We start from the raw sequence: 11,998 nt of genomic DNA, 5'->3' as shown, positions 1-11,998 counted from the left end.
AGTATAGGCCATCAGGGCAGGAGAAAGTAACGGTAACATAATGGTTGCGTCTATGTTACCTTCCTGAACAGGACCTGGAAATGACATAACGAGAGGGCAGGAGAGACAGCACCTTAATGTTTTCTCCGTTCGTGTGAGGTTTTTGTTTTTTTCTATGCACCATCGGACCCTCGCGGGCTCGCCACGCTTCGGGCTCGGTGTCTCGCTTCGCTCGCCACAGGTTACTATTCCAAATAGTTTGTGACATGGACCCAGGGGCTTATGGGAAAGGTCCTCTCCACAAAGGCAAACTAGATGCTACCGTAACATGATGGTAGCGTCTAGTTTACCCTCGTGGATAGGGCCTTTCCCATAACCCCCTGGGTCCATGTCACATTCAATTTGGAATAGTAAAGTATGGCGAGCGAAGCAAATCGTAGCGAGCGTCCAATGCTGCATAGAAGGTAATATAGACACACATACCCTCCAACATGACCGGCCCCACTAGGTACAAAATGCTCTGTTTCTGGACTTCCCTCTTAATTTATTATTGCCATCACCTGTGAAGAAACAGCTTTCTTATCATTTAACTAGTTCAACACAGGTGATGGAAATCATAAATTAAGTGGGAAGTCGAGAAACAGAGCATTTTGTACCTAGTGGGGCGGGTCATGTTGGAGGGTCTGGACACATCCGTAACATGATATAGTAGAGGCCATTTTAGAGGAGGGCAGGAGAAAGCCACTGGTAACATGATACATTAGAGGCCGTTTTAGATGAGGGCAGGAAAAGGTATCGGTAACATGGTACAGCACTGCCCACCACAGATTAGGGTGAGTGAAATGTCATTAAAACGAACAGATTATATACATGATGTATTTGGGATACGGTGAGGCACTGAAAGAGTTAAGCTGCCCTGAGAGGACGATGAATGCATGCTAGTTGTGATTGACGTTGAGTTCAACATACGTGCCCGAACGAGAGGCGGCAACAATAACAGCCAATCGCTCTCTTCCTTTTTAAACGTTCATTGCGAGGCCAAGCCACTCATCACCGTGGAGACTCTCGTAAAAACGTGCAGTGATTGGTTTAATCAAACGTCCCTGTGCAGCTGATTGGTTGGCGAGCTTGGAGTTTAAAACATTTAAATTGAGGGCGGTCGGCTGGAGCGGAGATCGGTGTTCCTGGTTACACGCACACGGACGCCAGTGGTCAGAGCGGTGCGGCAGCTATACTTGGTTGTACCCTCATTCCCTAAACCGATGGCATCACAGAATGTAGATCCGGCCGCCGCCCCGTCAGCCGCTGCCAGGAAGGGGCTGGAGCCTGGCGCTCAGGCTGCCCGCGGGTCTGTGGGGAAACGGTGAGGCGGTGTCGGGTAACGACTCCTAAATGTCTTGACTTCATTCATGTTCCTTGTATGTCTTCGTAACCACGCACTTCACGCAGTGAGACTATTTGCCATCTGTTGTTAGGCCAGACCGGTCATCTTGTGTACATCACGCTTGGTGTATCCATCCGCGGGATGCCGTGTAACCGGCGACATGGGGTGGGATTGGGTAAAAAACCGGTACGGTCTGGATCCCGGAACGCCAGACAGGATCTGCTACCAGCAAACGCTGGAGCTTGTAGTGCTTGTCTTTGTCGTGGGGGGTTCCTGTAACAGCTGCCGCCAGGGAGGCCGTAAGGGAGATATTACAGCCTCCCTGTATGGTCCGGACCGTTGTGGTTATTACCCCATACCTGGACCATACAAGGAAGTTTTAATCTCTCCCCCACTGGTGACAGGACACCCCTTGGACGATGACGAGCACTACAAGCTCCATAATTTTGGAGGAAGCTGGTCTGTTTTTCCGGTGTCTGAACTGTTCTGGTTTTTTCCCTGCATAGGGTTCTGTGTCTCATCGCTTTGCCAGTGTGTATCTATGATCTGTAAAAGCATCATTTTTGTTTTCCAGGTTGCAGCAGGAGCTGATGACACTGATGGTTAGTGTGCTCTGTATCTGCTACTACGTTATAGCTGCGCATGTTCTTACAGATCTATCTCTTTAATGTTTCCTTGCTTTCCATTAGATGTCAGGAGACAAAGGTATCTCTGCTTTCCCAGAGTCTGATAACCTGTTCAAGTGGATTGGTACCATTGATGGAGCGGTGGGAACGGTGAGTCCATCTGTATTGTTTCAGATGCCCTTAAGATCAGCTGTTTGGGTCTTAATTTTTGCCAGGGCAGTACAGAGGTGGTCTCCTACATCTTGCCTGAATGAGCAAGGCAGTGTGAGATGCCTGGCATGAGTGAGCCACCAGGTCATGTAACTCTACTCTAGTGTTGGACAGCTATTTTGGCCACAAATGTGACTAGGACTCACCAGGAGCTGCTGATTAATTTGATATGCAACACTTGTATATCTGTGTGCAGCAGAGTCTGTATATGAAGCACAACAGAATGTATAAAAGCCACAGTTGCTGTATCAGGAGGCAATCAATTTGCCGGCTGTCTGGATCCTGGCGGTCAAGATACAGACGCTGGAATCCTGCCAGCTGGAATACCGACTCATAGGGGTTATTCCCACTTGTGGATGTCCACGACATCCAGAGTGGGAATGGATCCTGTGGCAAGTGTAGCAAGCCCGCAAGGGGACTCGTAGCGCTCTCCCCACTGCCGGCTGGGATGCAGTTGTCGGGAAACTGACAGCCGGCATCCCGTCCGCCGGGAGTATATATGTATTCCGCTGTATCCATATCACTTTGTATACGGCTTCAGAGACTGTTGGACACAGATGTAAGTGCCACATTGCATTGTGAATAAGTCGTGTGTCTTTTATTGCGGAGGAGGGGGGGGGGGGGGGGGGGAGAGACTTCCAGCACTTGGAGAGTCTAGTTCAGGCATTCCCAACCATGGTCCTCAAGGCACACTAACAGTGCAGGTTTTAGTGATATCCAGGCTGCAGCCCAGATGGTTAGTTCAAAATAACTGAACTACTAATTAAGTCACCTGTGCTGAAGCCTGGATATCACTAAAACCTGCACTGTTATAGGCCCTACACACTGGCCGATTTTCAGAAAGATATGAACGATCTCGTTCATAAATGAACGAGAACTCGTTCATATCTTTCAGTGTGGAGACTCCAGCGATGAACGATGCGCGGCCCCGCGCTCGTTCATCGCTGGTCTCCCGTCGGCTGTGCATGCAGGCCAATATGGACGATCTCGTCCATATTTGCCTGCACTTCAATGCAGCCGCGTGACGGGGGGAGTGAAGAAACTTCACTCCCCCCGTCACTGCCCCCCCCCCCCGCCGCCGGGTCGCTCGTCGGCCGTATCCGCTGCCGGGCAGCTCGGCCAGTGAGTAGGGCCCCTAAGTGTGCCTCGAGGAGCGTGGTTGGGAATGCCTGCTCTAGGTCCTGGCGTGCTGTGAGGGGCTGTTTGGTGTAGCTGCAGCAATGATGTATGAGGACACATCTGTATGTAAGATACTAATGGTGCCCATACACTTGTGCGATTGGCCTCGCTGCGATTTCTCTGGCAGGCAAGGCTGCGATAAATCACATCTGAAGTATTGTGTTTTTTTTTTTTTTTTTTTTTTCATTTGATATGCATGCGATAAATTGCATGCCCCTTGCGATCCTCGGCACAATAGGTGGGGGGAGGGTCCAGGAAGTGAGCTCAAAACACAGATCGCACATTGCAGTGCAATAAATCGCATGTGCTTAAAATCCACATGTGATAAATATTAAGTGTAGCATAACAGACCCTCCAACATGACCCGCCCCACTAGGTACAAAATGCTCTGTTTCTGGACTTCCATCTTAATGTATGATTTCCATCACCTGTGTTGAACTAGTTAAATGATAAGAAAGCTGTTTTTTCACAGGTGATGGCAATAATAAATTAAGAGGGAAGTCCAGAAACAGAGCATTTTGTACCTAGTGGGGCGGGTCATGTTGGAGGGTATGGCATAATATCTTGAGATGCGAGATTCGACCAGCGTCCTATCTCATTGGGGGACACATGTGACATATCACACTGATGCAATTGCATAATACCCTAGTGTATGGGCACCATAACTTGATGGCTGCTGATACGCACCCACCTGAAATGTGCTACCCAGAAAATGAGACCCATGCTGTTCTAGTGAACGGGACAAGTGTACATCAGTTCTAATCTCCTCCTTATGTTCCACTCTAGGTGTATGAGAGTCTAAGGTATAAGCTGTCACTGGAGTTCCCAAGTGGCTATCCCTACAATGCCCCTACTGTGAAATTTATTACTCCTTGCTTTCACCCCAATGTTGATGGCCACGGAAACATCTGCTTGGACATTCTGAAGGATAAGTGGTCGGCTCTGTATGATGTTAGAACTATATTATTGTCTCTTCAGAGCCTTTTAGGAGGTGAGAACAGCTTATATGTGTAGTGCTTTAACACATGATTTGTGTTCTATCAATGACTGCTTTAGGTTCTAACGTTAACTTTTTTACATATGGCATATGACTAATGTCCTAGAGAGGGAGATGTATGTATTCAAAATTCTCCATCTTGGAAAGTGGTGGGTGTCCCATGGATCTGTTTGAATGGGAATTGCATATATTATATTTGGGTTTTAAGAGTCCACAATGTTATACTACAATATGTAGATTTGCTAGAACACATTATCTGGGTCTATATTGGTGAGCTAATACATAAGGTGTCAGTCTGATTTAGGTGCAAGTTGGGTCCTGCAAGTCATTCTTGCAGCAAACTGTCACTGCAAATCATCATCTGTCCACTTCCAAACTAGCATTTATCTTCTAGAGCAGGGGAGAAGGAAAACCTTCTCGTTTTTGTTTTTGTTTTTTCTACCAAGGGCCATTTGGATATTTATAAAGTCCTTCGGGGGCCATACAAAAATTCTCAACTTAAAATAAAAAAATGACCCTGCCCCCCAGTAGGTCTGCCCCTTAGAGGTACTCTGTGAGCGCGCCAAAATAATAGGAGTGGCCAAATAAAATGGGACGTGATCCACAATTGCCCCCAATAGCACAGTGCCAGATCCACAAATGCCCCTACAGTCCCCCCCCACCCACTGTGCTGCTTGCTGCTCCATCTGGCGGCGCGTCTCGGGTCAGGACAGGGAGGAGAGCGCGACTATGTCGGGTGGCGGCGTGTAGGACCTCAAACCAGCCGCCGGTTCGTGAGCCAATCAGAGCTTGCGGACCGGCGGCGGCGGCTCCTGATTGGCTGCCGGTCCGCGAGCTCTGATTGGCTCACGACCCAGCGGCTGGTGCCCCCTTCCCTGTGTGTGGAGTGTTTGTTGGTCTCCTTTAGCTATGTCCAGGGACACTGTCATATGTCGCGGAGGATATGTCCTCCCAGGATGATCCCATTCCATGTAATCAGGAAAGCACTGGTTTAGCACAGATTCCTGCAAGGGAACCTGAGTGGTTTTACTCTATCAAATCTTGGACTTCTCAGATTTCGAACAGGGTTGCAAGTAATGAATCTGCAACCCAGGTATTGCAGAACTCTATGGCAGTATGGCCCGAATCTGGTACCTCAGGACACTCCGCTATATACGCCCCACAAACGTACGCTTGGGGATATGTTGCAGGGGTCTGCCTCTCTTGCAAAAAGGTGCAATTGTTGATTGAGGTTATCAGGGATGTGTAGAATATTACTGATACCACACCTGAGCAGGTTGAGGAGGCTTTTTTCACTGAAAATAAAAGCCTCGCTAACCTTCCCTGCGTCAAAGGAATTAAATGCTATATTTGAGAAAGCATGGGGAAGACCCTGAGAAAAAAATTCCAGATCCCTAGAAAAGGATAGAAAAAAAAATGGGAAAGCCCGCCAATTGACTCATCTGTGTCCTGACTCTCAAAGGTGGTTTTACCTGTTCCGGGATCTACTGCTTTAAAGGAGCCGGCTGATCGGAAAAATTATAATACACTTAAATCAATGTACACCGCTTCGGGGGCCATATTACGTCCCACTATTGCTAGTGCATGGATTGCAAAAGCTATAGTAAAGTGGTCAGGCATCTTACTTGAGGATTTGGATGCGATGGAGAAGGGTGATTTTTATTTTTTGCGTAACATTCCCGATTCAGCAGGTTTTATGGTAGAATCCATGAAAGACCTGGGTTCCATGGCTGCGGGAGTTTCTTCCATGTCTGTCTCGGCTCGTCGAGGACTGTGGCTGCGTCGGTGGTCTGCCGATGCAGAATCCAGGAGGAGTGTGGCGACCCTACCCTAAACAGGTCAGGTTCTTTGGGGATGCGAGGATCTCCACGGCTACAGCGGGTAAGTCACCTTTTCTTCCCTCAGCTGCACTTGCTACGAAGAAACCCTCTTCAACTGCATCACAGCCCTTTCGGGCTGCCATGCCACGGAAGGCCAGACCATCCAACACCTTCTTTAGGAGAGGCCAGCCCAAATCAAAGAAACCGGCTGCAGCGGGTTCCCAGGAACAGTAACCTGCTTCAGGTATGCCGAAGTCCTCCGCATGACTGACTGCACGCCCCAGAGGTGGGGCTGGTGGGAGTGAGACTCAGGCATTTCAGTCACGTCTGGGTGTCGTCCAGCCTGGATCGCTGCGTGCAAGATAGTGTCCCAAGGGTACAGGCTGGAATTTCAAGATTTCCCTCCTCACCAATTCTTCAAATCAGGCTTGCCAGCTTTGCTGGCAGACAGGGCTGTCCTGCAGGCAGCTGTCCAGAAGTTGGTGGAGGCACAGGTTATTGTACCGGTCCCTGCTCATATGCAAAACAAAGGTTACTATTAGAACCTTTTCGTGGTACCGAAACCGGATGGTTCGGTCAGGCCCATTCTGAACCTAAAATCGCTAAATCCCTTTCTGAAGCTCAAAATGGAGTCTCTTAAGGGTGGTGATTTTCAAGTCTGGAAGAGGGGGAATTCCTGGTATCCCTGGATATCAAGGATGCGTACCTCCATGTTCCAATTTGGCCGCCGCATCAGGCTTATCTCTGATTCGCACTGTTAAACTGTCAATATCCGTTCCAGGTTCTACCATTTGGCCTCTCCACAGCACTGAGGGAATTGGTGGAAATGATGGTTCTCCTCCGCAGACAGGGGGTTAACATAATTCCATATTTGGAAGATCTGCTTGTAAAGGCACTGTCCAAGGAGAAGTTTTTACGGTCCATTCTTCTCACGACCCACCTGCTAACGGAACACTGTTGGATCCTGAATCTTCCAAAATCAAATTTGAAATTAACCAGGAGGTTGTCCTTTCTGGGAATGATCCTCGACACGGTAGTGCAGAGGGTGTTTCTTCCAGAGGAAAAAGCGTTGGTGATACAAACAATGGTCCGGGATGTTCTGAAGCCAGCCCGGGTGTCAGTTCATCAGTGCGTTCGCCTTCTGGGAAAGATGGTGGCCTCTTATGAGGCTCAAGAGTACGGGAGGTTTCATGCTCTGTCCTTCCAACTGGATCTCCTGGATGTAGATGATATCACGATCACATATGTGCCAGAGAATACATCTGTCACCAAAGGCCAGGATTTCACTCCTCTGGTGGTTGCAACTACCTCACCTTCCGGTGGGCCGCAGGCTTGGGATTCAGGACTGGATCCTTCTAACCACAGATGCAAGTCTCCGAGGCTGGGGTGCAGTCACTCCAGGGAAGACCTTCCAAGGAAGGTGGTCAAGTCTGGAGGCAGCCTCCCAATAAACATTCTAGAACTAAGGGCAGTCTACAACGGTCTTCAAGTGGCCCATCTGAGAAATTGGGCCATTCGAGTGCAGTTGGACAATGTAACGACGGTGGCTTTCATCAACCGACAGGGTGGAACGAAGAGCAGAGCTGCAATGTCGGAGGTGACAAGAATCATCCTCTGGGCAGAAAAACGTGCATTGGTGCTGTCGGCAATCTTCATTCTGGGAGTAAACAACTGGGAAGCGGACTTCCTCAGCAGAAACTATCTCCATCCAGGAGAGTGGGGACTCCATCCGGAGGTGTTCACGGAGGTAACAGATCTTTAGGGTGTAACTCAAATCGACATGATGGCCTCGTCTCAACAAGAAGCTTCAGCGATATTCTAGGTCGAGGGACCCTCAAGCAGTGGCGGTGGATGCTGTGGTGACTCCGTGGGTTTTCCAGTCGGTGTACGTGTTTCCACCACTCCCACTCATTCAAAGAGTGCTAAAGCTCATAAGAAGAACAATGGTTCAAGCGATCCTCATTGCTTCAGACTGGCCAAGAAGGTCTTTGTACGCGGATCTACTGCTGGAAGAGCCAAGGCCTCTTCGGGAGGACCTGCTGCAGCAGGGGCCGTTCGCCTATCAAGTCTTACCGTGGCTGCGTTTGACGGCATGGAGGTTCAACGCCAGATACTAGCTCGGAATGGCATTCCAAACAAGGTTATTCCTACCCTTATACAGGCTAGGAAAGGAGTTACGTCTAAACATTACCATCGTATTTGTGAAAAAATATATATCTTGGTTTGAGTCCAAGAATTTGCCTACGGTGGAGTTTCAACTTTGATGTTTTCTCTTCCTGCAAGCAGGTGTGGATATGTGCCTGAGGTTGGGATCCATAAAGGTCCAAATTTCGGCCCTATCCATTTTCTTCCAGAAACAGTTGGCTGCCCTCCGTGTGGTTCAGACTTTTTTTTTTTTTTTTTTTTTTTTTTTTTTTTTTGAAGGGAGTTCTGCACATCCAACCTCCCTTTGTGCTGCCTACCGCGCCCTGGGATCTTAACGTGGTGTTGCAGTTCCTCCAGTCGGACTGATTTGTGCCTCTATAGGAGGTTGAGGTCAAGTTTCTCACGTGGAAGGCTGTCACTTTGTTGGCCTTAGCTTCTGCTAGACGTGTGTCGGCGTTGGGGGCTTTGTCCTGTAGAAGCTCTAACTTATCTTCCATGAAGATGGGGCTGAGCTTCAGACACATCGGCAGCTTCTTCCGAAGGTTGTGTTTGCATTTCATATCAACCAACCTATTGTGGTGCCAGTTGCTACGGACTCCTCAATTTCATCAAAGGCCTTTAGATTTTCAGAGCCCTTACAATATCCATGTGAAGAGGACTGCTCGTCACAGAAAATCGGACTTTGTCCTGTATGATACCAAGAAACTTGGATGTCCTGCTTCTAAGCAGACTATCTCTTGCTGGATCAGGTTCACTATCCAGCATGCGTATTCTATGGCAGGATTGCTGTGTCCTAAATCTGTTAAGGCCCACTCTACTTGTAAAGTGTGTACTTCCTGGGTTGCTGCCCGGGGTGTCTCTGCTTTACAGCTTTGCCCAGCGGCTACTTGGTCTGGGTCAAGTGTTTTGCAAAGTTCTACAAGTTTTGATACTCTGACCAAACTTCAGGTCCTCGGCAGCCAATCAGTTCTGCAGGAGCCTCTGCACTCTCCCTCCCGTTCTGGGAGCTTTGGTACGTCCCCATGGTACTAATGTGGACCCTGGCGTCCTCCAGGATGTAAGCGAAAATAGGATTTTGGTTACCTACGGGTAAATCCTTTTCTCGTCCGTAGAGAATGCTGGGCGCTCACCCAGCGCTTCGTTTTCCTGCTATCGTTGTTTGGTTTAATACGACTTTGTTTTAGTTACTGCTTTGTTACTTGGTAAGTAATGTTTCAGCGGTTGATGCGTTTCAAGCTAGTTAGCTTGATGTGCCTTGTATGTGTGAGCTGGTGTGAATCTCTTCACTATCTGTGTAAAATTCTTCTCTCAAAGATGTCCATCTCCTCGGGCACATTTTCTAGACTGAGTCTGGAAGGAGGGGCATAGGAGGAGCTAGCCCACACTGTTGAACTCTTGAAGTGCCAATGGCTCCTGGTGGACCAGTCTATACCCCATGGTACTAATGTGGACCCCAGCATCCTCTACGGACTACAAGAAAAGTATTTTACCGGTAGGTAACCAAAATCCTGTAAAAATGTTATTTAATTTTTTCTTCCCCCTCTTACGTCCTAGGGGATACTGGGAATCCATTTAGTACCATGGGGTATAGACTGGTCCACTAAGAGCCATGGGCACATTAAGAAATTGATAGTGTGTGTGCTGGCTCCTGTGGTGGCTACAGACTTTTCACCTCGTCGAGGGTCGGAGGTTCGCAATTCAGAATTGGATTCTGCTAACCACAGACGCAAGCCTCAGGTTGGGGAGCAGTCACCCAGGTGGTGCAGTTTCAGGGAGGAAGTCGTCCTTCCAATAAACATCCTGGAACTCAGGGCCATCTACAACACCATTCTGCAGGCTCATATCTACTTCGGAATCAGGCCGTTAAAGTCCAGTTGGAAAATGTGACGGCGGTAACGTACATAAACTGACAGGGCGGAATGAAAATCAGAAGCAATGTCAGGTGTCAAGAATTCTCCTCTGGGCAGAAAGACACACTGTGGTATAATTCTGGGAGTAGACAACTGGGAAGCAGACTTCCTCAGCAGACACGACCTGCACCCGGGGGAGTGGTGCCTTCACCCAGAGGTGTTCCAGTGGTTGACACATCAGTGGGGATATCCACAAATCGACATGATGGTCTCTTGACTCAACAAGAAGCTCAAGCAGTGGTATTCCAGGTCGAGGGACCCACAAGCAGTGGTGGTAGACTCTCTGACAACTGTGGGTCTACCAGCTGGTGTACATGTTTCCTCCACTTCCGCTAATCCCATCAATACTAAAAAGGGAAAAGGTTCAAGCAATCCTTATTGCTCTGGACTGGCCACAAAGGACCTGGTATGCGGATCTTAAGATGCTGCTCGAAGATCTGTGACCTACCTCTTCGGGGATCTTCTGCATCAGGGCCCGCTAGTCTATCACTGACGTGTCTGGATTCTGAGTCATGGGGAAAGCAAAAGAATTGTCAAAGGATCTGTGGGAAAAGGTAATTGAACTGTATAAAACAGAAAAGGGATATAAAAAGATATCCAAGCAATTGAGAATGCCAGTCGGCAGTGTTCAAATTCTAATTAACAAGTGGAAAATGAGAGATTCTGTGGAAACCAAATCACGGTCAGGTAGACCAACAAATTTCAGCCACAACTGCCAGGAAAATTGTTCGGGATGCAAAGAAAAATCCACAAATAACTTCAGCTGAAATACAGGACTTTCTGGGAAGAAAGTGGTGTGGTTGTTTTAAGATGCACAATAAGGAGGCATTTGAAGAAAAGGCTGCATGGTCGAGTCGCCAGAAGAAATCCATTACTATGCAAATTCCACAAAGGATCCCGCTTACAATACTCCAAACAGCACAGACGAGCCTCAAAACTTCTGGAACAAAGTCATTTGGAGTGATGAGACCAAAGTTTAACTTTTTAGCCACAACCATAAACGTTACATTTGGAGAGGAGTCAACAAAACCTATGATGAAAGGTACACCATTCCTACTGTGAAACACGGAGGTGGATCGCTGATGTTTTGGGGATGTGTGAGCTACAAAGGCACTGGAAACTTGGTCAAAATTGATGGCAAGATGAATGCAGCATGTTATCCGAAAATACTGGCTGAAAATTTGCACTCATCAGCCCGGAAGCTGCGCATGGGACGTACTTGGACGTTCCAACATGACAATGATTCAAAACACAAGGCCGAGTCGACCTGTCATTGGCTACAGCAGAATAAAGTGAAGGTTCTGGATTGGCCATCTCAGTCTCCTGACCTCAATATCATTGAGCCACTCTGGGGAGATCTCAAACGTGCAGTTCATGCAAGACAGCCCAAGAATTTACAGGAACTGGATGCTTTTTGCCAAGAAGAATGGGCAGCTTTACTATCTGAGAAAATAAAGAGCCTCATCCACAACTACCACAAGACTTCAAGCTGTCATTGATGTTTAAAGGGTGCAATACACGGTATTAAGAACTGGGGTATGTAAACTTTTTTGATCAGGGTCATTTGGGTAGTTTCTGTTGTCATTATGATTTAAAGAGTAAACACAGTTGTTTGTCAATAAATGGCTTCACCCAACCACTAACCAGGAGTGTGAAAAAAGTTTGAGTCATCATTCATAGTCTCTGACAAATGGGCAGAAGATCACAAATTCTGCTAGGGTATGTAAACTTATGAGCACAACTGTGTG

The 11,998-nt window shown here is 47.9% G+C and overlaps 1 protein-coding gene across 1 annotated transcript in view; it reads left to right on the top strand.

Moving 5' to 3' along the window:
• Positions 1–1,045: 1,045 nt before the first annotated feature.
• Positions 1,046–11,998, top strand: part of UBE2C (ubiquitin conjugating enzyme E2 C) — a 37,208-nt gene continuing 26,255 nt past the window's right edge. Inside the window, exons 1-4 of the mRNA XM_063960490.1 lie at positions 1,046–1,342; positions 1,938–1,965; positions 2,053–2,139; positions 4,165–4,369. Of these exons, the coding sequence (XP_063816560.1) occupies positions 1,242–1,342; positions 1,938–1,965; positions 2,053–2,139; positions 4,165–4,369 (421 nt within the window). The 5' untranslated portion in view covers positions 1,046–1,241. The remainder of the gene's footprint in view (positions 1,343–1,937; positions 1,966–2,052; positions 2,140–4,164; positions 4,370–11,998) is intronic.

This window comes from Pseudophryne corroboree, chromosome 3 (assembly GCF_028390025.1).
Source record: "Pseudophryne corroboree isolate aPseCor3 chromosome 3, aPseCor3.hap2, whole genome shotgun sequence".
NCBI classification, from domain to species: domain Eukaryota; kingdom Metazoa; phylum Chordata; class Amphibia; order Anura; family Myobatrachidae; genus Pseudophryne; species Pseudophryne corroboree.
The sequence above is the reverse complement of the archived record's forward strand: the minus strand, read 5'-3'. Positions and strand labels throughout refer to the sequence as shown.